We start from the raw sequence: 27,399 nt of genomic DNA, 5'->3' as shown, positions 1-27,399 counted from the left end.
TTTTGATAAAGCATCTTGGAGAAAGTTAGGTCTGCAGATACTTGAGATCAGAGTCGAAAAGTGTGGTGCTGGCAAAGCACAGCCAGTCAGGCAGCATCCGAGGAGCAGGAGAATTGGCGTTCGGGGTATAAGCCCTTCATAAGAAATGTCCTGACATTCCTAATGAAGGGCTTATCCTCGAAACGTCAATTCTCCTGCGCCTTGGATGCTGCCTTACCTGCAGCATTTTTCCAGCACCACACTTTTCCACTTTTGATAAAGCATCACTAATGCAATACATAATGTTTTTTATTGCACCATTCTTTTCATTGAAAATATCACTGACGCCCATATAAATAAAAAAAACACCTCAACACTAATTATACAAACACCATTTCACTGTATTCAGTTCAAAGAATCTAAAGTCTCTTAATGAGCATTACTCAGATGTGTAGTTTAACCCAGTGATCACAGTCACAGAAGTGTAAGGTGTTGAATTGTTTCAATTTCAACTATATACATATTGGATAGCAGGACAATCATGAATTTAGTGGGTACTGAACTGGAAAAAGTCCTGTTCAACTGCTTTCTTCTGTTCCCCTGGGACCTCAGTTCTGATCATCACTACATTGGACTCCAAATGCACATGTCAGCACAATAATTTATTCATGTCCATATGTCCACTTAACTCAAGTTTCCATACAAAATCAATGGATGCCATTCACTGAACTTTTCGATTGACAAGACCTTGCTCAAGCAAACTTGATATTTGGATCATTATTCACGCTGCTTTCTTATCATCGATGTTTTGTATTGAAGAAGAATTCAACCCTGTTTCAAAAGCTTGTACATAATAGCACTGTATTTGCAAAAACAAAAATGCTTTTTCATCTTCTCAATGGTTTTAAGTTGTATTATAGAGAAATATTGTTTACTACTTGCCAACATTTCTGAGCTGTATAGTATGAAATGTGGCATATTTTAGGAGTTAAGTATTACCATCTTCTGTCAATTTTTAACATACATATAGAAAATATAAAAACTTTTGTTTCACTTTTTGATCACTGTTTATTCATTTGCTTGGGTTTAATGGTTTTGATGGATGGTATTTACTCCAGGACATTTACCACTGTCTTCATGACAGTTGAATTTAAATTAGATTTACTACATGATAAAAGAATATTGACAAAGGGATTTCATCTACCCAGCTATTTCTACAATGTCATTTGTTGGCTTATATTTGAGATCATTATATGGTTGGTGTAGATCAGGCTCAAAAACATGTTTACTTTCCCGTCGATAATGTTGCAAAATGTACACATTTCTTTTGCTCCTATCGCTACACGTTGAAATTATTACTACAAATGTTGTCAACTTGGAATTTAATTATCCAAACCCATAATTAGACTTTCACTTCAAAGCTAGATCTTCTTTATGCTATCTTGCCAGACTAGCCACGAATGAATGCCTAATCTTAAACATGCTCTTGTATGATTATTTTCAAGCTGTATATTCCAACAGTCAAGAAAGAACATCAGCATTGTAACTCAGTTCTGGGAAATTCCTGTCTGCTACATGCTGTAAAATTTTAAATTGTGACATTTAGAAATGTGTTAACCTAACAACTTTGTTGGATTAATTTTTGCATTGCTCACTTCAAAATGGATGGAGAATGAGATATTCTGGACACAGAATGAAGTCAGCATTAATTTTGTTTGACCTTTAACCCAGTGGAGTCATAGTTTCAGTAGAAAAGATTGGACTTGTTCCAAGTTTTCATGTTGGAATGGCATATTTTAAAATTCCATGTGGGAATCTGTAGAAACTCATTCAACTTGACAAAGTGAATTCATGAGACAATAGCCCTGCTTTTAAATTAAATTCTTTGTTGTTCATTAGTTACATTGGCAAACTATATTAACATAAAACATTGATCAAACACACAAAAACAGCAATGTATTTTTTGATTCTTGAAAAATCTTTTGATAAATTCACACCTTCTTCGTCCATCTATGGTATCTGCCTTTGTTGTTGACTTCAGGCCACTTGTCTTACTTGAATCACTGTGTAAACAAGACAAACAAGGCAGACTCAGAAACTGTTGGTAGAAATATGATACAAGCAATGTACTTCATGTCATCAAGCCAAGCTAAAAGGAATTAACTCAAAAAAATGCAGAATTTAAGAAGTGCATGATCAACCGAATGACTTAAGAGGTACAGGAGAAAGTGAGGACTGCAGATGCTGGAGATCAGAGCTGAAAATGTGTTGCTGCGTTTTTCCAGCAACACATTTTCAGTGACTTAAGAGAAACAACCTATTCAACTTGATTGAGACTAGAGTGCTTTGTAATTAGCATAGTGAATACAAAATTTTGCAATGTTGTGTGTTTTACTGTGATCATGCCAAATACAGAAAAGTGCATTTTCATTAAAGGGCACTCCCTTCTGTGTTTGCTGAAATTTATTCAAGACATGAATTTACATTTTTTAAATAAAGCAACAATTTATTCTTATTTAATATATAAATTATTTTCTGCTTGTACAGAATTAAATAAAAGAATTAAATAAATGTATTGCATTATTCAATATAACCATGCCTGGTGAATTTAGGCAAAGAAATGCTTTAAATAAGCGTACTTTATGTTTCATGGTCATGTTGAATAGTACAGTAGGCCTGAGGGGTCAAATGGCCTGCTCCTATCTCCTGTATTTCTATGATCTGTCCTCTTATCCTTATATAAGATATGCAAGGCAGAACAAATTTTAATGCAGAAGATTGTTTCTACCTGTTCAGGGCTTCATTAGATTTAACTCGGCTTAGTACACTTTTGCCATAGTTGACATCAGTTGACATTTGCCTGTTAATCAAGAATAATTTTGTTTTATTAAGTGTGTATGCTTACAGAATTCAAAATAAAACACTCCCTCAACACAACAATTGAGATGGAGGAAAGGATGTTGGTGCTTGCTATGAAACAGTCAGGTAACAAATGACAGAACAGTTGGCTTTGTGGTTAGCACTGCTGCCTCTCAGAATCATGGACCCAGGTTTGATTCTAGCTTTGGGCGATTGTCTGTGTGGAGTTTGCACATTCTCCCAGTGTCTGCGTGGGTTTCCTCCGGGTGCCCCGGTTTCCTCTCACAATCCAACAGTGTGCAGGTTAGGTGAACTGGCCATGCTAAATTGCCCATAGTGTTCAGGGATGTGTAGGTTAGGTACATTAGTCAGGGGAACTGTAGACTATTAGGGTAGGGGATTGGGTCTGGGTGGGATACCCTTTGGAGGGTCAGTGTGGACTTGTTGGGCCAAATGGCCTGTTTCCACACTGTAGGAACTCTATGAACTGATAAGTAGAAAATCCACTTAAAGTAAGAAGTGATTATGAGTCCAACAATCATATTAAAGGAGCTGTGAAGAAGATGGAAATGGAAGTATTTGGTTAGGCTTGTGAGAGGTATGAAAGAAATGCATGGTAAAGGATGAAATTAAACAACATATTTCCTGCCCAATGGCAGGGTATGACAGATGTCAGAATACAGTAATTAAATTATTACATTGAGACTGGAATGGACATTGCAAACAAACACAGAATGAGTACACCAGGTGGTACTAATAAATATAGACTGGAAACTTCAGCAAGGAAGTGAGCAAATTTTGGTAGTTTGCTCATTAACTGTTAAAGCAAAGTCGAATTGATTACATTTTACTTGAAAGCCTCATGTTAACAACAACTTAAAACATCATCATGACCAAACAAAAAGAGTTGGAAAGAGATTAGCTGATTCACCACTATTCACCCAATTCAAACAATCATTAATTAAAATTCATTTCAAGCAGATTAATAAACTGACTGTGGCACATTGTGAAACAATTGTCCCTTTAACTTTCCAATTCTGATTTTAAGGATGTGGTTCAACACTCACTGTGGTTCATCTGATGGTTTGTTTTTAATCCATGCTTCATCACTCATTAAACGAGTTTTCTTTTTTGTTTCCCGTAAAACCTGGTCCCTGCCTTCATCTGAAATTGAAATTTTATGATCTGTAAACAACTGTGGTGAAAGCAATATCACAGATGAAAGTAGAAAATCTATCAGTAAGTAACAACGTAGAAATGGAAAAAGTCATTCTGCTCATTGGGTGAATCCCATCTAGGTCCTTTTTTACAGCAAACTACTTTTATCCCTATCTTTTTCCTGTTCTACTTTGCAATCTCTCCTCTCTTAGTCGAACAAAGGGACATAGTCATTCTGACTTTCATACACATCCCGCTTTGTCTACCTCTTAACTCCATCTCCCTGCTTTTGTACTGTCACCCTTAATATATAACTGAAATCTAGCAAGCCAAGTTTTGAAATTATCAGTTGACAGTCTCCAAACCTTCATTCTAGGAGGGTGATCCCAATTCTAGTGCATATGTTCTTCTTTGCATATGCTTTCTAACTTCACTCTTGAGTAGTCCAGTTCTAATCCTAAGGTTGATGCCTTCTTCAGAACTCTCCTACCAAATGAAATAATTTCTACCTGTCCTTTCAAATCCTTAGCAATCTAAGCATTTCATCTGCATCATTCCTTCATCTTGAATTTCCAGGTGAATAGTTTGGGTAATCCATTTTCAAAACGTAATCTATTCAGCACTTGGTATCATTCCAGCAATTCTGCACTGCACCTCTTCCAAAATCAATTGCCTAAATCTCCCAACCACCATCAGATTGGCACTTGGTTCCTGCTTTTCTCAGGGACACAAGTTCCATGTTTCTGGCTGGGACTTCTATCCTTTCTTCTCCAAATTCTGAGTCAACCTGAAATGGAGCTTTTTTTTCATGAAAAGAGGATGAATATAAGCCCTAGTCCCTTCTTACAACACTAACTGTCATACTCTGGTAATTTTAAATGTCCCAAAGCTTCTTTCGAAGAGGTACATGAGAACGTAAACATATAATGGGGCAGGGTAAGTAAATTAATTAAGCAAGAGGGGAAAGCTGGGTTAGGGCATAGGTGGGTTGGGGGACAATGGATAAGAGTGTTGGATCAGTGAGATAAGTGAGTGAGGGGGTACTATGGATAAATTAATGACGTGAGGGGGTAAAGCAGATGAGGGAATAGGTTGGATCAGGTTTTGAATGGATAATACAAGTGAGAAAGGGAGTAGGGTGGTGGAGGGATAGGTGGGCGCAGTGTCAGCTGAGTAGAGTGACATGTGGAGAGGGTGATAGGTTATAGAGTGATTTGGAAGATTAGGGGTAGTAAGGATGGTTAGGGGGTATTCATGGGGATTGACCTGAGTTTCATCACAGCAACAGTAAAGGATAGTTAGTCAGGGTGGGGAAATGGTGGTTGGGAGAGAGTTGGTATGAAATATCAGGGGGATAGTCATATAATTGTCAAGGAGGTAGAGAAGGATTTTTACTTTCTAACAGTTTCTGAGCAACTATCCAGAACGGTTCACAGAGTTTTGACTCTAACTCAGAATCAGAGACACATTCAGAAAGTGCTGGAGAGCAGAGGAAGTGTCCATTGGAAGATTACACTGCCTGGTGATTCCCATGGAGTTCTAGCACTTGGCTTTCCAAGAGATTCCGTAGTGCATCTTGCAGGGTCTTCGATTATCCAGAGACCAGATAATCTGGGCCAATTCAAGAACTACTCCATTTTGGTTCTAACCAGTTCTGAGTCCAGCTAAAGAACTACTCCATATGGGATACAACCAGCCCTTTGTAAACTGTACCATAACAGGACTTGGTTAGCTTGGATGGCTGATGAGTGATGTAGGATGGCAATAGCATGGATTAAATTCTGCGCACTGGCTAAGGTTACCACAAAGAACTCTCCTTCTCAATCTCTCCTCACACATAAAGGATGGTGACCTTCAGATTAATCCACAACCGGTTGTCTCTGTATAATGAAAGAGTGGGACTATGCTGACTTTACCTCCATCATAAGTTCTAAATCTTTGAATTTCAGTTCACACATTAAACTACACCCATCTAAAGCAAGTCAATTTTTGTTTTCAGTTCAATTATATTGGATTCAATTTTAAGTATGACACAAAGAGTCATTGAAGAAATGCATCACTTGGGTTTGAACATGTCGACCATTGTCACCGATTCTGGAGAAATGAATTCAGGAATTAAACATGCAAAAATAGGTAACCTTTGAGAATGTTTTCTCCTTTACTTTTGAGAATTAATTGCTCTGAACTCAAAATAAATGATCCTGCCAGTAATTATGGAAGGTGCCATTTTAACTTGTCCAATGATAATAATAATAATAATAGCTCTTTCTGTTACAATTCCTAAAACAAACATTATTGACTCCTTTTGAGTCTTGATCATTGTATCTAAATACAAGGAAAGTCCCAGAGACTGAAAGGGAGAAGCTTTGGATGCTGATTTCATAAGACAGGAAATATAATCATTGGAATCTCTTTGATCATTTTGTAACAGCTTGGTTCTGTAACAATATGCCAGTGGACAAAGGTTTCCACATAAGTTAGAAAAACAGGAGTAAAAAAGTCGATTTTATTATGGTTTATTTGCAAAATACATCTCACTATAATAGGGGCAATATGTGTTAGTTGTACCCTGACATAACTGTGGTCTGGGAATAATAAGAATACCTGAAGAGACAGGTAATGAGGTTATTGGTGTATCACTGCTCACATTATCCATTAAATAATAGCTCCTTTGTTCTAACTCCTAAATGCTTTATGACATTACTTATTCATTCAATGACAGTCCTGCTGACATTAATTGGAGGACAATTGTGATATTATATATTCAGCCTCACATAATTATATTAGATCCATGAATAAACTATGGTTTATATATGTATTGGCAGCAAAACGAATATCAAAACTTACAAACCTGCTTGGTTGGATTTGTTGACTGAGAAAGATTCTGTTAATTTTTTCAATAGTGCCATTTCTAAAGATTTGAACTTCTTTTGTCTTCTTCAACAGCTTCACCTAGAAGCAAATAAAGCAAAATTTAGTCAAAATTCCTCATTTATTATCCGTTAAATTCTGTTATTATCTATTAATCATAGAAAACAGTTTCGAGGAACACATTACTTCATATCAAATTTACAATGACAACTGCAGTATTTCCTTTGTGTGGAGCAGCATGAGATGGGGGAGACACTAAATGAGTATTTTGCATCGGTATTTACTGTGGAAAGAGACATGGAAGATACAGAATGTAGGGAAATAGATTGCGACATCTTGAAAAATGTCCATATTACAGAGGAGGAAGTACTGGATGGCTTGAAATGAATAAAAGTAGATAAATCCCCAGGACCTGATCAGGTGTACCCTAGAACTCTGTGGGAAGCTAGGGAAGTGATTGCTGGCCCTCTTACTGAGAGATTTTTATCATCGATAGTCACAGGTGAGGTGCCGGAAGACTGGAGGTTGGCTGATGTGGTGCCACTGTTTAAGAAAGGTGGTAAGGACAAGCCAGGGAACAATAGACTAGTGAGCCTGACGTCGGTGGTGGGCAAGTTATTGGAGGGACTCCTGAGGGACAGGATATATATGTATTTGGAAAGGCAAGGACTGATTAGGGATAGCCAACATGGCTTTGTGCATGGGAAATCATGTCTCACAAACTTGATTGAGTTTTTTGAAGAAGTAACAAAGAGGATTGATGAGGGCAGAGTGGTAGATGTGATCTATATGGACTTCAGTAATGCGTTCGACAAGGTTCCCCATGGGAGACTGGTGAGCAAAGTTGGATCTCATGGAATACAGGGAGAACTCACCATTTGGATACAGAATGGCTCAAAGGTAGAAGACAGGGTGTGGTGGAGGGTTGTTTTTCAGACTGGAGGCCTGTGACCAGCGGAGTTCCACAGAGATCAGTGCTGGGTTCACTACTTTTCATCATTTATATAAATGATTTGGATGTGAGCATAGGAGGTATAGTTAGTAAGTTTGAAGATGACACCAAAATTGGAGGTGTATTGGACAGCGAAGAAGGTTAGCTCAGATTACAAGAGGATCGTGATCAGATGGGCCAATGGGCTGAGAAATGGCAGATGGAGTTTAATTTAGATAAATGTTAGGTGCTGCATTTTGGGAAAGCAAATAGAGTCACAGAGTCATAGAAATGTACAGCACGGAAACAGACACTTCAGTACAACCCATCTACACCGACCAGATATCCCAACCCAATCTAGTCCCACCTGCCAGCTCCTGGCACATATCCCTCCAAAGCATTCCTATTCATATACCCATCCAGATGCCTTTTAAATGTTGCAATTATACCAGCCTCCACCACTTCCTCTGGCAGCTCATTGTATACCCGTACCACCCTCTGAATGAAAAAGTTGCCCCTTAAGTCTCGTATATATCTTTCCCCTCTCACCCTAAACCTATGCCCTCTAGTTCTGGACTCCCCCGCCCCAGGGAAAAGACTTTGTCTATTTATCCCATTCATGCCCCTCATAATTTTATAAACCTCTATAACGTCACCCCTCAGCTTCCGACACTCCAGGGAAAACAGCCCTAGCCTATTCAACCTCTCCCTATAGCTCAAATCCTCCAACCTTGGCAACATTCTTGTAAATCTTTTCTGAACCCTTTCAAGTTTCACAACATCTTTCCGATAGGAGACTAGAATTGCATGCAATATACTAACAGTGGGCGAGCCAATGTCCTGTACAGCCGCAACATGACCTCCCAACTCCTGTACTCAATACTCTGACCAATAAAAGAAAGCATACCAAATGCCTTCTTCACTGTCCTATCTACCTGTGACTCCACTTTCAAGGACCTATGAACCTGCACTCAAAGGTCTCTTTGTTCAGCAACACTCCCTAGGGACTTGCAATTAAATGTATGAGTGGGAGATGGAGTTTAATTCAGATAAATGCGAGGTGCTGCATTTTGGGAAAGCAAATCTTAGCAGGACTTACAACACTTAATGGTAAGGTCCTAGGAAGTGTTGCTGGGTCTGTTTCCGTGCTGCACATCTCTATGACTCTATGACTCTCTATGATGAAGCATAGAATAACTTGAAAGTTTGCAATGGCTGTTTAGATTGAAAGTTATCAATAAGACAAGACGTGCACACTGGGCAATGGAACTGTCAATTTGAGAGAATGCATTCCTAAATATGGGCTCATGATACAGCTGTTGGATAACTTTGTGTTTATATGCAGTAAGCAGTTGTTCAACCAGAAAAAGAAAGGTCAAACATTATAGAGAGGACATGACAATGAGGTTGAAGAGTTATGAAAGTCTCATTTCACAAAAAATATAGTGATAACAAGAATGTGCACAGATTACAAATATATAAAAGCAGAACAATCCAGAACAAGAGAAAGCAAACTCTTTCCTGTGAATTAGTACAAGTAAATTAAATGGGCGAAGATAAAGCTGACATAGTTCCACTGTCTCATTAGAGTGAGGTGACTGTTCATGGTTTAACCAGAAGATTGCCACATCTCAGGCAAGGGGAGAGGTTGAGAAGGACAGCCCTTCATGGTGACCTCAACTAGTGCAGGAATTGAGCCATTGCTATTGAGGCTACACTGTACCACAAACCAGCTGTCCAGCCAACTGAACTAACCAACCTTTTACTGTAATAAAGAAACAAATCCAGAAGCAACATTTCATATAAGATTTGATTTCTTAATATTATACCAAGATGTAATCTCTGTACATTGAATATTTTAGTAGATTACAATATTAACATAGAAGCGTTGACTTCAAAAACTTTTTTTCAGTGTTCCTGAATACTTAAGAATATGCAACTGAATTAGCTATACAAACAGAGCTAAATATGTTATATATATGTGCTATGATTCACTCATTGAATTGATCTACGGGATTCAATTTTCACCTGGAAAACTCCAATCCAGTTCAGACATCTACTGCCCACCTTGTGACTGAGTAAATTGATTGTGCAACAGGTTCATGTCATAAAGTCACTAAACTTGGATGTATGTGTAAGCACAATAAAATAATATATGTGAAAAGGAAGTAGTATCTTTGTTCATATGTTGTCTCTCAAGGGAGAAAACAGTTCCTAGTGTAATGTCTATTGGATCCATCAAGAATTGTGGGGGTCAGTTAGCTAGTCTGGCTAGATGGCTGATGAGCAGTTCAGAATAATGCTTTTAGTGTCTTTTTTTGCCCCTGTCCTCGCTGATTTGAGACCTACTTTTCCAGGAAAAGATATGTCTCAAATCAGCAAACTGCCACTGCCAAAAACCGTGAAAAACAGCTCAGCATAAGAAATCAATAGATAATAAGCCAAGGGTTTGCCTTCAGGCTGGACACACAACTAAAAAGTATGGTCAAAACTGAGAAAATGATGTTGTCACTGTTTGTTATGACCTCCAAAATCAAAGCTATGTATTTTCCAAAATTGAGGGGCTTTTTTCTGGAAATGTACTTTGCCTGAACTGTATGGAGTATTAGCACTGTGTTGTGGTTGAACTCTGGGAAGAGTTAGCATGGTACATTGTCTGACTTATGCAAAAATTGTGAGTTTTTTTAACTGTGTGTGGTGTTATCATAAGCAGTGTGAACTGTGTGGACATTATCTATGCTTTATGTGAAGTGTAACTATCTATTTGCAACTATGTCAGTGTATTAACTTGTACATTGTAGGAAGAATATTGCGACACTGGTATTCATATTTACATTGCATTTCTTCTGTGTACCTTTAGAGTGCATGACAGCACTGTTCCAACAGTGGTAAACATGGGCCATTAAATGTTAACATTCACCATCTCAGTGTTTTACTAAAACTTTTAATGGATTAAAATACACTGTAGTTCTAAAACGATAAGAAATGCCGACTTAAAGTGGTTATGGTGCTCCTGACCACAGAGCAAAGCAAGCTGTTTGAGACCCAGGTGGAAGAAATCAAATACTACTTTTATCTAAAGACATTGAAACTAGACAATTGTGTTTACATCAAGAAATTTGCATCTCGTGTTTTAATGCACATGTGTCTGATGATTTCACATATTGGAAAAGGAAAACCTCACCTGCCAGGTAGCCATCTTGGAAAGATAAAGAAAGCATGCTCAGAAACACATATTGAACAATATTTCAGGAGCTGCTTTTGTGCATCAGAGCAAAAAGAAAGAAAACAAATTTGTAACAAGAATTAGAAGATAATCTCTTTCCCTGACTCTCACAGATCTCAAAAACAATGCCCAATGAAAAGCAAATTGAGGAAACCATAATTCACTGACAACTCAAGAACACCTATAAACTTCACCACTGCTGAGACTACCAGTCAACATTTAAATAATTGTAGTCTCAGGTTAAAAATCAATGTTAGGATTTTTAAATATGTAATTTTATTCCCTCTGTCTGTACTAGACATTCTTACAAGCGAATGCAGAGGAACTATACTCCAGACTAGCTAGAATTCATTACTTTTGTATCATTTCAGGGAAATAGGCATCTTATTGTGCCCGAAACGTCGATTTTGCCTGTCCTCGGATGCTGCCTGAATTGCTGTGCTCTTCCAGCACCACTGATCCAGAATCTTATTGTGGAATTCCAAGCATGGTTCATACAAACAATGTTTGTTTTCATTCCAGGTCAGTATCTTATTCATCCAGTCAGGGATTGTTTAACCTTATTCTAACCTGGTAGCGTTTGTTCCATTTCTTATCAGTGTCTCTTTACCTCCCTGTGTCTAATCTCTCTGACTCCTATGTTCTTTCTAGGGTGTTCTGTTGACACTGGCACTAATGTTGTACAAGGTTTGCCAGGATTTCTGTTTACAGTAAACATAGAAATCAATTAAATGTTATTTAACCCTTACAGCCTAATTCTCACACAAGCTAGTCTGAGGACAAATAAAAGCATATTTCTGTAATGCTCTAGAAAAATCACAGTGTACATGGCAGTTACAAAATAGGTACGCGGCTACCTGATGAAAGAGCAGCGCTCCAAAAGCTAGTGCTTCCAAATAAACCTGTTGGACTATAACCTGGTATTGTGTGATTTTTAAAATAGATAAAGTAATGTATTTAATCAATACTTCTGTAACTTTGAACTTCAGATATTTATTTCAATGTTAGCCTATGTCAACGTAACTTTTCTTTCATTAGACTCGAAGCATCATGTTTAGAAGTTTAGAATTACTACAGTGTGGAAATAGCCCCTTCAGCCCAACAAATCCACACCGGCCTTCCAACGAATAACCCACCCAGACCCATTCCCATACCTTATATTTACCCCCAACTTCCCCTTAAAGGAAGACGAGCTCCTGCCCTTAACCAGGTTAATCTTTAGGAGGATGCGACAGCACATCAACATTTTGACTCTTAACATCTCTTTGTAATGACCTAGCAAACTGTATAGTCATAGCACATCACTAGAAAGGAGAACCATATAGATCACTGGTGATTTATGGGTGACATGGTAGCTCAGTGGTTAGCACTGCAGCCTTATAGCATCAGGGGCTTGGGTTCAAGTCCAACCTTGGGTGACTGTGTTGGCTTCTGCCAGGTTTTCTGACAGTCCAAAGGATATGGTTTAAGTGGATTAGACATGCTAAATTGCCCCATAATGTCCAGGGATGTGCAGGTTAGGTGGATTAGCTATGCTTAATGTGGAGTTGTGGGGATGGAGTGGGATGCTTTTTGGATGTCAGCACAGACTTGGTGGGCCAAATGGCTTCTACCTGTGCTTCAAAGATTCTATAATTATGCCTGGGAATTGAATCAGAGTTCGGTAGCTGCTCCATCATTCTAGACAATCTCGCAAAATCCTCCTAGCTAGTATTTTGGTCTGTTTGAAATGTTGAGAGAGCTCTCTCAAAAGCTAACCAAACAATAACCTGAAATTAAAATCATTGCTGAGGAATTTTGTTGTACCAGGTAGCCAAATTAATGCATATATCATGAACATGTCATTTTTTCGTTAATTTCAGTTCATCATTATAGAATTGTTTCATGCTGCAGTCCATAAAAGACTGTTCTTTGCAGTCATATTTAATCACTGTTCAGAATTTAACAGAGCTTCTGAAAAACATGTAAGTCAAGAAACTAAATATAGCAGCAGTTGCTGATGTTTTCTTACTATTTTAATGGCATACAATTGTTACCAATGTAGAAAAGCAGATGCTAAATGACATGAACTGCTGATACACAATTGTCTATTGTGCAATGCCATTGGAGATCAATTTCACACCCCATTGTGAAAGAATTATGTGCCATTAAAGAGAATTCAACTCTTGCCATTTCCTTATTCAATGGTTTTTGACCTCAAATAATGGGAAATGTATCATTCATGTAGATTAGGAAGACAGGGTTAATTGTTATGGGGATGAAATGAGTATTGGCTATTAATGCTAAACAAATTAGAAAGCACAAGGGAAACAGAAACTTAAAGTGTTGAACATACTCAGTTGGATTGGCAGCATCTGTGGCTAGACTGACAAAATTATGTTTCAAGTCAAATAGATTTTGAAGAATGCAAGGTGCTGCATTTTGGAAAGGCAAATCAGGGTAGGACTTATACGCTTAATGGTAAGGTCCTGGGGAGTGCTGCTGAACAAAGAGACCTTGGAGTGCATGTTCATAGTTCCTTGAAAGATAGGATAGTGAAGAAGGTGTTTGGTATGTTTGCGTTTATTGGTCAGTGCATAGGAGTTGGGAGGTCATGTTGCTGTTTTTCGAATGGTGTGTGCAGTTCTGGTCTCCCTGTAATAGGAAGGACGTTGTGAAACTTGAAAGGGTTCGGAAAAGGTTTACAAGGATGTTGTCAGAGTTGGAGAGTTTGAGCTATCGGGAGAGGCTGAATAGGCTGAGGCTGTTTACCCTGGAGCATCAGAGGCTGAAGGGTGACTTTTCTAGAGGTTTATAACATCATGAGGGGCATGGACAGGGCTAAATAGACAAGGTCTTTTCCCCCATGTTGGGAAAGTCCAAAGCTAGATGGCTTAGGTTTAAGGTGCGAGGGTAAAGATATAAAAGGGACTTAGGGGCAACTTTTTCACACAGAGGTTAGTGCATGTATGGAATGCAGTGCCAGAGGAAGTGGGGGAGGCTGATACAAGTAGAACACTTAAAAGGCATCTGGATGGATATATGAATAGGAAGGGTTGAGAGAGATATGGTCAAATGCTGGCAAATGGGACTAATTAGGTTAGGCTATCAGGTCGGCATGAATGAGTTGGACCGAAGGGTCTGTTCCTGTGCTGTACATCTCTATGACTGTATGACTCTAAGAGACATATTTGACTTGAAAAATCTTTGTTTTCTTTCCAAGGATAGTGCGAGACCTGCTGAGTATTTTCAGCTTTTTTCTTATTTCACATTTTCAGCATCTGCAGTACTTTTTATTTTAATTTTAGTTCATGGGCAACCCATTTTATTCTCTAGGTAAAAATAATGACTGCAGATGCTGGAAACCAGATTCTGGATCAGTGGTGCTGGAAGAGCACAGCAGTTCAGGCAGCATCCAAGGAGCTTCGAAATCGACGTTTCCGGTTTTTCCTGATGAAGGGCTTTTGCCCGAAACGTCGATTTCGAAGCTCCTTGGATGCTGCCTGAACTGCTGTGCTCTTCCAGCACCACTAATCCAGAATCCATTTTATTCTCTGTCTTTCTTTCCTCACCATTCTAGTCAGTGGACAACAAATTCCAGTGTAAAAAAGGACATTGAGGCACTTATGCTCATTTTGGTAAACCCAAGAAGAGATTCACACCCAGCCTTCCAGCTGCCAGAATTCCTTTTAAAAGCCCAGAAAACAAATTTCAGTCATATAATTAACTAGAACTAGATTAACCAGTTAGGGCAGTGAGTCAGGCTCTGTTTCTAAGGAACTGGTAGATTGAGGAAGGAGTTAATAGGAGGAGGTGATAACTCTGTCATTCACATAGTTACCTTTCCACAACGATATTCCACTGTTCAGGAATATTCAGCTTTTATCCTTCCATGATTGTTTCCTGGTGATTGTGAGATTATGTATCATCAAAGTATTGCCATTATTCACTTCCATTCCCATGTTCATACCTGCCATTATTAATTAGTCTAGTTACTAGCTCTTGTAAAGCTCCCTCTTTATGGTTTCAACCACTTTATCATCTGCAAATCTAACCAATCTTATCATTCGCCAACCCCCAAACACCTCACACGAAGACACAAAAAACTTAGTGCCAGGCTCTATGTCATCAAATGCTTTTTAGATCATTGCTTCTGCACAGACATTGAACAGGACTGGGGAAAAACAACATTGGCAAACTCCTTTCCAATTTCCAATAAATATTCATACATTCCTGGAAGGTAAAGAACAAGTGCAATAAGTAAAGCATCTAGAATGGGAAGAACTGTATTTGATAGGCAAAGACAGCTGATATGCAAAATGTGAATAAACAACTCAAGAAGATTTCTCATGGTATGGAACAGGCTATTTGGCCTAACACGTCCATACCAAACCTCTGAAGAGTAACCCACCAAGAGCCATTTCCATACATTCACCCTTGACTAATGCACCTAACACTACAGGCAATCTAGCACAGCCAATTCCGCAGACCTGACAACTTCAGGTTGTGGGAAGGAAACCAGAGCATCCAAATGGAACCCACGCAGACACAGGGAGAATGTACAAACTCAACACAGACAGATGCCCAAGGTGGGAATCGAACCCAGATCCCTAGCACTGTGAGGCAGTAGTGCTAACCACTGAGCCACCATGCTGCCATGTGACTTGCAAAGAACTTGATTTGGAATGCCTCATATTCATATGAGACAGGGGGACTAACTTGCGAAATTGTTTTTAAAGGAAATTGGGCAAGATCTGCTGGATAGAAGAAGTAAAAAGTGTTGAAGTGCTAAGGAGAGTGAATGAATAGAGAAATGCACAGAATCATAGAATCCCTTACAATGTGGAAGTAAGCTATTTGGTCCATCAGAGCTGGAAATGTGTTGCTGGAAAAGCGCAGCAGGTCAGGCAGCATCCAGGGAACAGGAGAATCGACGTTTCGGGCATAAGCCCTTCTTCCTCTCCAAAGAGCATCCCACCCATACCCAATTCCGTTTCCCTGTAATCCTGCATTTCCAATGGCTAATCCACCTAGCCTGCACATTCCTGGACACAATGGGCAATTTAGCATGGTCAATCCACCTAACCTGCACATCTTTGGGCTGTGGGAGAAAACCGGAGCACCCAGAGGAAACCCAAGCAGACACAGAGAGAAAGTGCAAACTCCACACAGACAGTTGCCATGGATGGAGCCAAACCCAGGTTCTTGGCACAGTGAATCACTATTTCGCCCTTTGGATTATTGAATATAAGCAATTAGGAAAAGGCAGAGAAATTGGACAGGGCACATCTTGAAAGTGAATGGACTTGTAAGAAATGTTTTGGAGGAAACGTTTTTAAAAAAAGTGGAAGAGAAGAGAAAATTAATGCTGGACATGTTGTGCTGCATTTTGGAAAAGCAAATCTTAGCAGGACTTATACACGTAATGGTAAAGTCCTCGGGAGTATTGCTGAACAAAGAGACTTTGGAGTGCAGGTTCATAGCTCCTTGAAAGTGGAGTCGCAGGTAGATAGGATAGTGAAGAAGGCATTTGGTATGCCTTCCTGTATTGGTCAGAGTTTTGAGTATCGGAGTTGGGAAGTCATGTTGCAGCTGTACAGGACATTGGTTAGGCCATTGTTCTGGCATGCAATTCTGGTCTCCTTCCTATCAGAAAGATTTTGTGAACCTTGAAAGTGTTCAGAAAAGATTTACAAGGATGTTGCCAGGGTTGGAGGATTTGAACTATAGGGAGAGGTTGAATACGCTGGGGCTGTTTTCCCTGGAACGTCGGGAGCTGAGGCGTGACTTTATAGAGGCTTAAAAAATCATGAAGTGCATGGATACGATAAATAGACAAAGTCTTTTCCCTGAGGTCGGGGAGTCCAGAACTAGAGTGCATAGGTTTAGGGTGAGAGGGGAAAGAGATAAAAGAAACCTAAGGGGGAACTTTTCATTCAGAAGGTGGTACGGGTATGGAATGACTGCCAGAGGAAGTGGTGGAGGCTAGTACAATTGCAACATTTAAGAGGCATTTGGATGGGTATATGAATAGGAAGAGGTAAAAACAATGACTGCAGATGCTGGAAACCAGATTCTGGATCAGTGGTGCTGGAAGAGCACAGCAATTCAGGCAGCATCCGAGGACAGGCAAAATCGACGTTTCGGGCAAAAGCCCTTCATCAGGAATAAAGGATGAAAGGCTTTTGCCCGAAACGTCGATTTTGCCTGTCCTCGGATGCTGCCTGAATTGCTGTGCTCTTCCAGCACCACTGATCCAGAATATGAATAGGAAGGGTTTGGAGGCATATGGGCCGGTTGCTGGCAGGTGGGACTAGATTGGGTTGGGATATCTGGTCGGCATGGACAGGTTGGACCGAAGGGTCTGTTTCTGTGCTGTACATCTCTATGAGTCTATGACTGTATGTTGAAGATGATTTTTGGTGAACGAAAAGGTTGCAACAGGAGAGAGATATGGAATAATTACCATGGGCAAAGGACTATCTTCAATAAAAGCACGCATTATGATGATGATGATAATATTCTGGCATTTATATTGGGTCAAAACATCTCAAGGCATATGACATAACGCATAATGTGTCAATACTGTAAGGGGAAAAAAGAGATACCCTGTGAGTTGCAAGCCTCTTGAATTTTCTGCTCAATTTACATCATTGTTGCTTGCTGTTCACAAATGGTATCTTGTCCGTAGCCTCTCTGTTACTTTTAGGGACTTGCTGGATTTATACATTAATTGCCCATTGAGCATGCCACAGAAGTTTTGAGCTCATAATTAACCCCGTGAGTGCTCTTTGAGCAACATGATAATTGTTAGTACGATTGATCACTCTAATCTAGAGAGAGAAAATTTGCACTGTTTGGAACTAGCTCTTTCATGTGGAAAAATTCTGACAGGTTTAAAAATTCTAAATTTAAATTCTTTACATTTTTTCCTTACTTCCTTTCTCTTTTTACTATCTTCTTAGTCCACATTTGCTTCCCTTTATTTCTCTTGTTTTGCCTCATTTGAAAGTAATTCACCCCTACTTTCTTCTCAGTCATTACCATTTCTTTCTCAATCCTTAAATTGCCCTGACAAAGGGAACAGGCCACTGGTCCTATTGTGAATGACAATTCCAGATGGTCCCTTGCCATTGCTGCATGATTATTAGACTGAACTTGCAGTAAATCACACTGCAAATGATGGCCTCAAGCTTGTTTGAATGTTTAATCCTTCTGTACATTTGTCCCTTATCCCATCTCTGTAATCTTCTCTGGCCACAAAACCCTTTGAGGTGTCTGTATGTTTAATTCTCGCCTCTTGTGGATTCTCGATTAAAGTTGCTGAACTATTGTTGGCTGTTCCACAAATTGCCTTGGCCCCAAGCTCTGGAATGCATCCCCCAACTCCTCCTCTTTTGCCCACTGCTTCTCGGTATTTTTATACTCTTTTAAGCCACTTCTCCAGCCTTTACCATGCTTTTGGTCACCCAGACAAATATCTCCTTAGATAACTCCGTCCTTTTTTATGTAATGCACCTGTGAAATGCCTTGAAAAATTTCATCGTATCTCATTAGAGGTGCCCCATAAACATAATATTGATGCTGTTGGTGGTGATGAGCCACTGTTAATGTCACAAGATTCCTGATGAAGAGCTTTTGCCCAAAAAGTCATTTCTCCTGCTCCTCCAATGCTGCCTGACCTGCTGTGCTTTTCCAGCACCACACTCTCGACTCTGACCTCCAGCATCTACAGTCCACTTTCAACTAATGTCACAAGATGCCCTACTCCAGCAAAATTTGACCATATATAAATGGCCAGCATCAAAATAAACCAATTTAGTAGTAACTATCACTGTTTTGTACATAATACTGCATTACATGTTTGTATCATAATGAGTTAACATTTCTGAACATAATATTTGCGGTAATAAACTGATGAGTACCCCAGTATTCAATGATTAGTAAGACAGAGATGCATGTGAACTGGATTCTCAACAGACAGAAGAGACTGAACTCATACTTTTGCTATTGCACCAGATTGTTGAATATTAGCTATTTTCAGTATACCATGATCCAAGCTACGAAGTATGCCCTAGGTTAAAAGTTGGTTTGTTTTGATCCAACAAATCCAAAACTAGGGCAAAGTGTGGAACAATGACTTGTATTTGATTGTACCTTTATTCACCGTGAAAAATTATTTTAAATTTCTTGACTTTTATAAGGCACTATAAAACACAGAACCATGCTTTTAATAACTCCAAGCCTAACTTTTTATAAAACCAAAAAACAGAATCAGAAGCTTAGAAAATATAAGTCTCTTTTGATTGCCTCTGTGAAGCAGAGGCATACAAAAATACTGAGATGAGAAAAGTAATATTGTACAGAAGAGTCACAAACCACCATTTAAAAATTATTACCTTAAAGCCTGAGTAATAGTAGAAAAGGGCCATTAGTTAATATGTCGACATATAAACACATGTTTAAGACTCATTGTTCTGCTCACATATCCTACTTTGTATTCTGGACCAGTTTCGCCTGAAAGCCCTCTAGCCAGTTTCCTAATAAATTCAGGAATTGTACTTACATAACCAGTTGATGTTAGTGACTATGCGGTTAAATTATATGGGTGGAGAGAAAACAGCTTCTTCAAAATAAAAAAAATTAAAACAAGGAGTTTGTGTGTGTATTTGCAAATTACCTAAACCGGTTGTGCAAGTTTTGGGTGGGGTTGTATTCACAGCGGAATGACAATAACATTCTCATGTTCCCATTTTCTAATAGTCAATGCAAATTTTCATCAAATTGATAAGATTTAATGTGTTTCCATTTGAAATTCTGTTGTAGCTGTTCTCAAGCAGACTCGGGTCAAGATATGTTTGTAATTGTTGGCATCAATTGCCAAGGGACTTTGACTAACTAAACTACAAATTGACAAGAGTTTTACCAAATCATGCAACATTGCATTTGCTGTGCTTTTAAACTCCATTATAAGGTCATATATTTCTAATCGTAGTAGACTTGAACATTCTGTGTCTATGTTCTGAAAGGATCAGGAATGCCAGCATAGTAGTAATACATTGGATCAGTAACAAGTTTGAATTGATGCTAATTGGATAAGTTCAAATGTTCCCATAGTGGTCTTGAAATTTAACAGACAATCAATTTTTCAATGTATAATTTCAGTTACATCACACTGCAAATTTTTGCTATAAATTCTGTGTTATGATCGAGCCCTCCGCAATCACCTGATGAAGGAGCGTCGCTCCGAAAGCTAGTGTGCTTCCAATTAAACCTGTTTGACTATAACCTGGTGTTCTGTGATTTTTAACTTTGAAATTTAAAATTATTTAAGTAGATCCATAGTAAAGTTAAAATCAATAAAGCTTTTATTAATTTTGTAAAAGCCCATGTGTTTCACTAATGCCCTTACATAAAAAGGAAACCTGCCAGCTGAGGTGATTAGATTCCCTACAGTGTGGAAACAGGCCCTTCGGCTCCACCAGTCCACACCGACCCTCCAAAGAATAACCAACCCAGACCCATTTCCCTCTGACTAATGCACCTAACACTATGGGCAAATTAGCATGGCCAATTCACCTGACCTACACATCCTTGGACTGTAGGAGGAAACCTGAGGACCCAGAAGCCCACACACACGAGGAGAATGTGTAAACTCCACACAGACAGTCTCCCAAGGCTGAAATTGAACTGTGAGGCAGCAGTGCTAACCACTGAGCCACTGTGGCTCCAGCTATCCAGCAGTGTGGTTGACACTAACTGCCCTCTGAAATGGCCTAGCAAACCATCCAGTTGTCAAAAAATGATTCATCACTGCACTCTCAGGAGCAATTCGGTATGGCAATAAATCATGGCTTTGTCGGTGATTCCCATATCCCCCTTTTCAAAAACATTGTACCTGCTGTCAAATGCAAATTAACTGCCCTTTTTATTTCCATTATTACAATAGGAACAACACCGCAAAATGTTTCATATCTTCCATTGGCTGTGAAAAGCTTTTGGGCATCTTGTATTCATAAGAAGTGCTATACAACACTGCATATTCTTTTTAAAGGTACCTATCTGAGATTAACAGGATATTTTCCCACTTTGAAGACTCGATGTTAGCTTCAATTGTGCAGATGTAGTACTTCCACAGAATGAGATTGAAAAAAATGCATGGAAGCAACTATTTGCTGCAACGAATCCATGAGAGCATTTCTGGATCACTTGACGCTAGAGCCTAGGAAGTCGGGAGAGGGAGTTGCGGGCTCGAAGCTGTTGAACAGATAGCACAGAAGAAAGGGGTTGAGATATCTTGGTGGGGAACCCCTTAATACAAACAGGGCACCCTATAAATGAGGCAGCCCTTTGCTTTCCACCCTTTTTCATGTAAACCAGAGGAAGCATCCTGCCCAATCTCATCTGACACATCTCTCATCCACTTTTTTCAATTTGGAGCAGAATCATTTTCTGATGATGAACAAGAGTCCAGATTACCAGCAACAAAACTAAAGAAACATTTCAGTCTCTTACATGTATGCACCACCATGGTCAGAATTTCCTTTGGAGGCTGCAATGTTAAAATGTTCTATGCAATTTTTTCATCTTTGAGACTGAGTGTTTGGTGTGCCTCAGCACTTCTTTGTAACATGACTAACATCAGACACCTAGTGTGAAGGAAAGGGTCATCCCTTCATTCTGTCACACAGTGATTGCCTGCACAATGAAACAGTATTTATCACAAAAATCGCACAAGTGTCTCTAATTGTAATTGTCTATTAACCCTCACTGGACTGCCTACAGCATTCCCACTATTCCAGGCTGAAGGAATGCTGTTGGATAATTCCTCTTTCAATTATGCCCACACTAAATGTCTGGAATTGATTTTGCACATAAGTTTTATTTGTTGAAGTTCAGAGAGATTGTTTTTTTGAATAAACTCTGTAAACATAATGATTTGATATTAAATAGGCTGTTTGGCTTTCAGTGTTTCCAGCAGTCAGCCGAACCATACCTCCAATTCACCAGCTGACACAGATATGTCAGAAAAGAGGACTTGCATTTCAATACCTCCTTTCAAAACCACAGAACAATCCAAAGCACATTGCAGACAGTGAGATGTTTTTGAAGAGTGGTCACTGGTGTAGTATAGGAAATGTGACAACCAATTTGCAACAGCAAGTTACGAAAGTAGAAAGAAGGGTCACTGGAGCTGAAACATTAACTCTGCTTTCTTTCCACAGATGCTGCCAGGCCTGCTATGTTTATCCAACAATTTATACCAAAATCAGGAATGTGATAATGACCCAATACTCTGGACATTAAATATTAGCCAAGATACTAAGAAATAACTCTCCTGCTCTTCCTTAAAATAGTCTATTGGTATTTTTACGTCAACCTGAGATAACAGACAAAACATAGCAGCTCTAAAAACGTAGCACTGGAGTATCAACTTGGCTGTTCCTTCTCAAGTGCTGACGTGGGATTTGAACTCACAACATTCTCCATCAAAAGCAAGAGTCCTACTCACTGACAATAACACCAGAAATCTCCTCTGCCTGCTATAGCACATTTCACGAGGCTCCAATCCACATAGCAACTGCACTGCCTCCTATCCATCTCTTTTACTTTACTATGAAAAAAATACTCCACCCTTCTCAAGTCCAAAGCCTTTCTTGACTTTGTGTCACATCTCATGAACAGTGATAACACTGAGATTTTGCCAAAAATAAATAAAACTGCATAAAATCCTTGTCAGGAGTAAACTGCAAAATAATATTTAAAATGAAAAGATCAGAAGTGAGTCCATTAGCACACACAGTTAATTTTCATAAATTACAGTTCATATTTATTTTAAAAAGGATCTTTTGCTCATCTCTTGCATCCCAGTAACCTTCTTTCAGTTTGCAGGAGCAAGTAGTTAAGTGAATTTATGGTTTAAGCTGACATTTAATTTGTTCTGATCGGTGCTGCAGAGGGTCTGCTGGCCTCATGGTGGAAACATTTTCTTATCCAAGTCTCTTGCACAAAGACATTGAGTGATCAGGTGATGATGTGCCTCAGGATTTGGGCATATGCCCCGAGTGTGGGAAGGTGTCCACTCGCTCCTCCCACCTCGTGATCCACCAGTGGGTCCACACTGGTGAGAAGCACTTCCCCTGCCCCAAGTGTGGGAAGGCCTTCAGCGATACCTCTGACCTGCTGGCCCACCAACAGGTGCAAACCGGCGAGAGACCATTCACCTGCCTTGTGTGCAGGAAGGGCTTTACCCGCGCCTCCAACCTGGTGAAGCACCAGCGGGTCCTCATGTGGGAAAGGCCCTTCAGTTGCCCTGAGTGCGGGAAGGGCTTTACCCAGGCCTCCCACCTCATGACACACCGATGGGTCCACACCAGGGAGAGGCCATTCGCTTTCCTCGAGTACTGGAAGGGCTTTGCTGTCTCCTCCACTCTGCTGACCCATTAGCAGGTCCACACCAGGGAGAGGCCATTCGCCTGCCAGGTTCATAATGTCTTGCAGCTTGAATAAGCACCAGTAGAGGCACCAGCACTCCCAACAATTGGATTCCACCTGTGACACTGCTGTGGGTCATCCCCAGGACTGACCTCCCGCCCGTTTTGACAGTGGGTGCAGTGGGACAGTCGGTGGGCTTTTTTGTTTTCTGCTGGAGTGCAACCCGCACCCCAACACCCACGGAGGGGCATGGTGGCTCAGTGGTTAGTGTTGCTGCCTCACAGTGCCAGGGACCCAATTCGATTCCACCCTCACGGTGGCTGTCTGTGTGGAGTTTTCCTGTTTTCCTCCTCCCGTGCCTGCATGGGTTTCCTCCGGGTACTGCAGTTTCTTCCCACAATCCAAAATTGTGCAGGTTCAGGTGGATAGGCCAAGCTAAATTGTCCCAATTGTCTCAGGGATGTGTAGGTGTGGTGCATTAGTCAGGGGTAAATGTAGAGTAAGAGGGTAGGAGTTTGGTGAGTTACTCTTCGGAGGATCGGTGTGGACCTGTTAGGCCAAAGGGCCTGTTTCCACACTGGAGGGATTTTATGATTCTACGATTCTATCTTGAATATCAAAGCAGCTGGGAGGACACAAGTTGTCCCGTGTAAGTCCTTTGCTGAGGGCTTATCTACAATATATAATAGATGGGTAAACTCTGAGGCTGGGGACCCAAGCACAATGAGGCATTATTAGAAAGTCAGTGGTGTGAAATTTAAAGCAGTGTTTGCTACTTGTTTAATGCTGCTCTTTTGCATTTCCAATTATTTCCACCACCAGTCATTATTTAATTTAAGGAGGCCATACATTGGTTATGGATGACACATTACTCTGGGGAAGGCCCCATTAGCTTCTGTGAATCTGTCAAGGATTTCAACCTACATCTATCACTGCTTAGTGACCAGCTGGTGTCTAAATTCTTTGATTAGGAAATAAGTGGGATTTATTTGGAATCACATTAGATCTAAGTTGGAATGACTTGTGATAAATGATTTCAACCAATTTGCTACTTCGTGACACCCTCAGTCACGCAGTTCCTGAATGAGTCAGTTTGGCTGCAGTCCAAGCTATTTCTAATGATTGAACAGCTTAATGATGTTTGGAGGGGCAGACCTGCTACTGGGGTTAAGACCTTTCCTTTTTTATTCCAAATATAACCCTATAAGGTAACTCCAAAACAGGTATGGTGGTCCAGGTTGAGCAATCAAGAAGAAACTTCGCAGAGACAAGCTGTGTCATTTTTGATGGGTAAACTCCAGTGTATCTTTGTTTTATACTTGAAGTTCTTAAGACTTGTCTACTGCCACCTGTGCCTGTAACTTCTAAGCTTGGTAAAGTGAGGTGCCAGTCTAAAGAAGAGGGGTATTCACTCTATATTGAGCAAATGTCGAGTTCCCAGCAGACTGATCTGGAGATTCTTTCTCATGGTAGTGCATGTTAGCTACCTGATTGCCCAAATCATCTCTGCCTGATCTGCTTTATGCGCGTCCAATGAAACTACGATTAATCATCAGCAAAAAATAATTTCAAATGCATATTTATTTTCGCCTCACCATTCACAGCCACACCTGAAAAAAAAACAACCTGTAGCTTTGTGACTGTTTTGCAAGCCCTGCTTTTATCTATCTGATCACCAATCACTTCTTCAATTATCAAAAAATAACATACTAAAGTAAAGGTAGAGGCTTTTCATGCAATGATTTATGTCAAAGACAATTACAGTCAGACCAGTCAGACTGGCACTTGATTACAAGCTGATCACCAATCACTTCTTCAATTATCAAAAAATAACATACTAAAGTAAAGGTAGAGGCTTTTCATGCAATGATTTATGTCAAAGACAGTTACAGTCAGACCACTCTCGTGAATTGGCACTTGATTACAAGATTTCCCATACCAAAGTCAAAGCAATAAAATTACAAAAATAACTTAAATTTCACTCCTAATGACTTGACCCTTGACAAATCTTCCGGCAATATATGCATTAAATATATTGCATTGTAATTCATAGATCATTTCATTTGTGACAGAACATTCAAATTTGTGACAGAGCAATGCCATTTCAAGGAGGAAACACCTTTCATAACTGGCCAGCCAAAATCCATCAACATATGTTGAGAATCTAACAAATTCAAACCAAACTTTCTTCTGCTACATAAACAATATTGTCATTTGAACCATTTTAAAGGTACTGGGATTCTTTTTCACTTCCTTACACATTAACAGCCAAAAGTGTGTAAATAGGTTGCTAATTGAACTTTGATCAAATCTGATCAAAGTGTCAGAGTGATTAAAAGAAGTACAATGTTAATATCAGGCACTCACCTATTGGATTTTTGTTCTCTGAAGGAATTCCTTTGGAGTTTCTCCTCTAGCCGTGTTAACAGCTGAATACACTTTGCTGCTCTGTGTTCCAGCGAGCTAGCTGACAAGAGTAATGTTGAACAGAATGCTGGCAGAGGTAACTCCCAGCTTATTTGTTCCTGTATTAACATGGTTCCACCCCACTGACACTGACTCACACTCACTCCCTCTGGGTGGAGAAGAGGGAGGTAGAGCAACCTCCAACGAGCAGAAAGCATAAAGAACAAAGTAGAGTGGCAGCAGAGTTTCCACATTCCACCACACCCTCTCAGATCAACTAAACTACATTCCTTCCATATCAGCACAACTCCACCTGAGCAGATTCCACCACCCAAATATTATTTGCAGGGTAGTTAGTTACCACATACACCTGTCTGCAAAGTATAAGAACCAAACTGTCCCTGACAGAGCTTTTGCACTGCTATCTTTTAAACAAAACCAGAATGATGGATATCCAAGATTGATTGCAAATCAGAGCCAAATAATCATTTAAACTAGGACCTGCACCTTAAAAAGGAATATAAACTGCTGATATATCTCAAATATGATTTAATTGAAGCAAATAAGACATGTGCCAAATTTAGAGTCTATTCCCCTGCCTTAACCCCAATGCATTTTAATATTGCACTTTTATAATGATCTATCCAACTAAATTTTAAATGACGTTATCGTATTTGATTTCTTAATCAAGGTCTTATTTTAATCATATTTAAATGACTTCTTCTGAAAAACAAAATACTTTTGGTGACTCTTTGTTTATCAGGGGTAATCCTGAATCTACATCCCATTGTTACTGATTTGCCAACCAGAGGAAATAAGGGGTGATTTTAAAATCATCGTGAGGATTCACCTGTAGCGCCATAGGGACAATTGTAACCTGCTCTTCTGAACAGGCCAGAAGGATATCTACAAGGTCCTTCCTTAAACATAAGGGGTGGAATCATCGCAGATTCCAAAGGCAATTATATTAATCAGGCACTTACACAGTCAGAGGTCACATAACACCAGGTTATAGTCCAGCAGGTTTATTTGAAAACACAGAAGCTTTCAGAGCACAGCCTTATCGTCAAGTGCCGTTAAGAAAGGGGCTGCGCTCCGAAAACTTCTACAATTTCAAATAAACCTGTAGGACTATGGCCGGTTGCTGTGTGACTTCTGGCTTTGTTCACTCCAGTCCAACACTGGCACCTCCACATAAGGCACTTTCACTGTACAGGTTCAGGACTTCTATAGAATTTGTTATGTGAAACACATGCATTACCCAACTATGTCAAATGCAAATCCTGGCCACAGCAATTTTGACAGATCAATCACAATCATCTCGGTGAAGCAAAGGTAATCATAGGTAACCTTGTCACATAGAAACAGGAAATGGGAGCCAGAGTAGACCATTCAACCCTTCAAGCCAGCTTCGTCATTCAATGGACCATGGATTATGTCTGATCTTTATACTCTCCATACCATTTGATCCCTGTGGTGATTGGAATGAGGTGGATCTTATTGACTATGAGATCCTTGATTGGAGTTGTTAACCTGGGCCAATCACAAAGCCTTG

At 39.7% G+C, this 27,399-nt stretch overlaps 1 protein-coding gene across 11 annotated transcripts in view; it reads right to left on the bottom strand.

The window, feature by feature from the left end:
- Positions 1–25,961, bottom strand: part of scel (sciellin) — a 76,914-nt gene extending 50,953 nt beyond the window's left edge. For 3 of the 11 annotated variants that reach the window (XM_043691429.1, XM_043691427.1, XM_043691431.1), the window contains exons 1-5: positions 25,806–25,957; positions 6,848–6,948; positions 3,906–4,002; positions 2,768–2,839; positions 1,977–2,042 (exon numbers count right to left, since the gene is read on the bottom strand). In XM_043691429.1, coding sequence (XP_043547364.1) covers positions 1,977–2,042; positions 2,768–2,839; positions 3,906–4,002; positions 6,848–6,905 — 293 coding nt within the window. In that variant the 5' untranslated portion in view covers positions 6,906–6,948; positions 25,806–25,957. Of the gene's footprint in view, positions 1–1,976; positions 2,043–2,767; positions 2,840–3,905; positions 4,003–6,847; positions 6,949–25,805 lie in introns of all 11 variants that reach the window. The other 8 variants (XM_043691422.1, XM_043691423.1, XM_043691428.1 and 5 more) reach the window with 7 other exon arrangements.
- Between the last annotated feature and the right edge of the window lie 1,438 nt (positions 25,962–27,399).

Source organism: Chiloscyllium plagiosum, chromosome 6, assembly GCF_004010195.1.
Source record: "Chiloscyllium plagiosum isolate BGI_BamShark_2017 chromosome 6, ASM401019v2, whole genome shotgun sequence".
Lineage (NCBI taxonomy): Eukaryota > Metazoa > Chordata > Chondrichthyes > Orectolobiformes > Hemiscylliidae > Chiloscyllium > Chiloscyllium plagiosum.
This window is presented reverse-complemented; position numbering and strand designations above follow the sequence as displayed.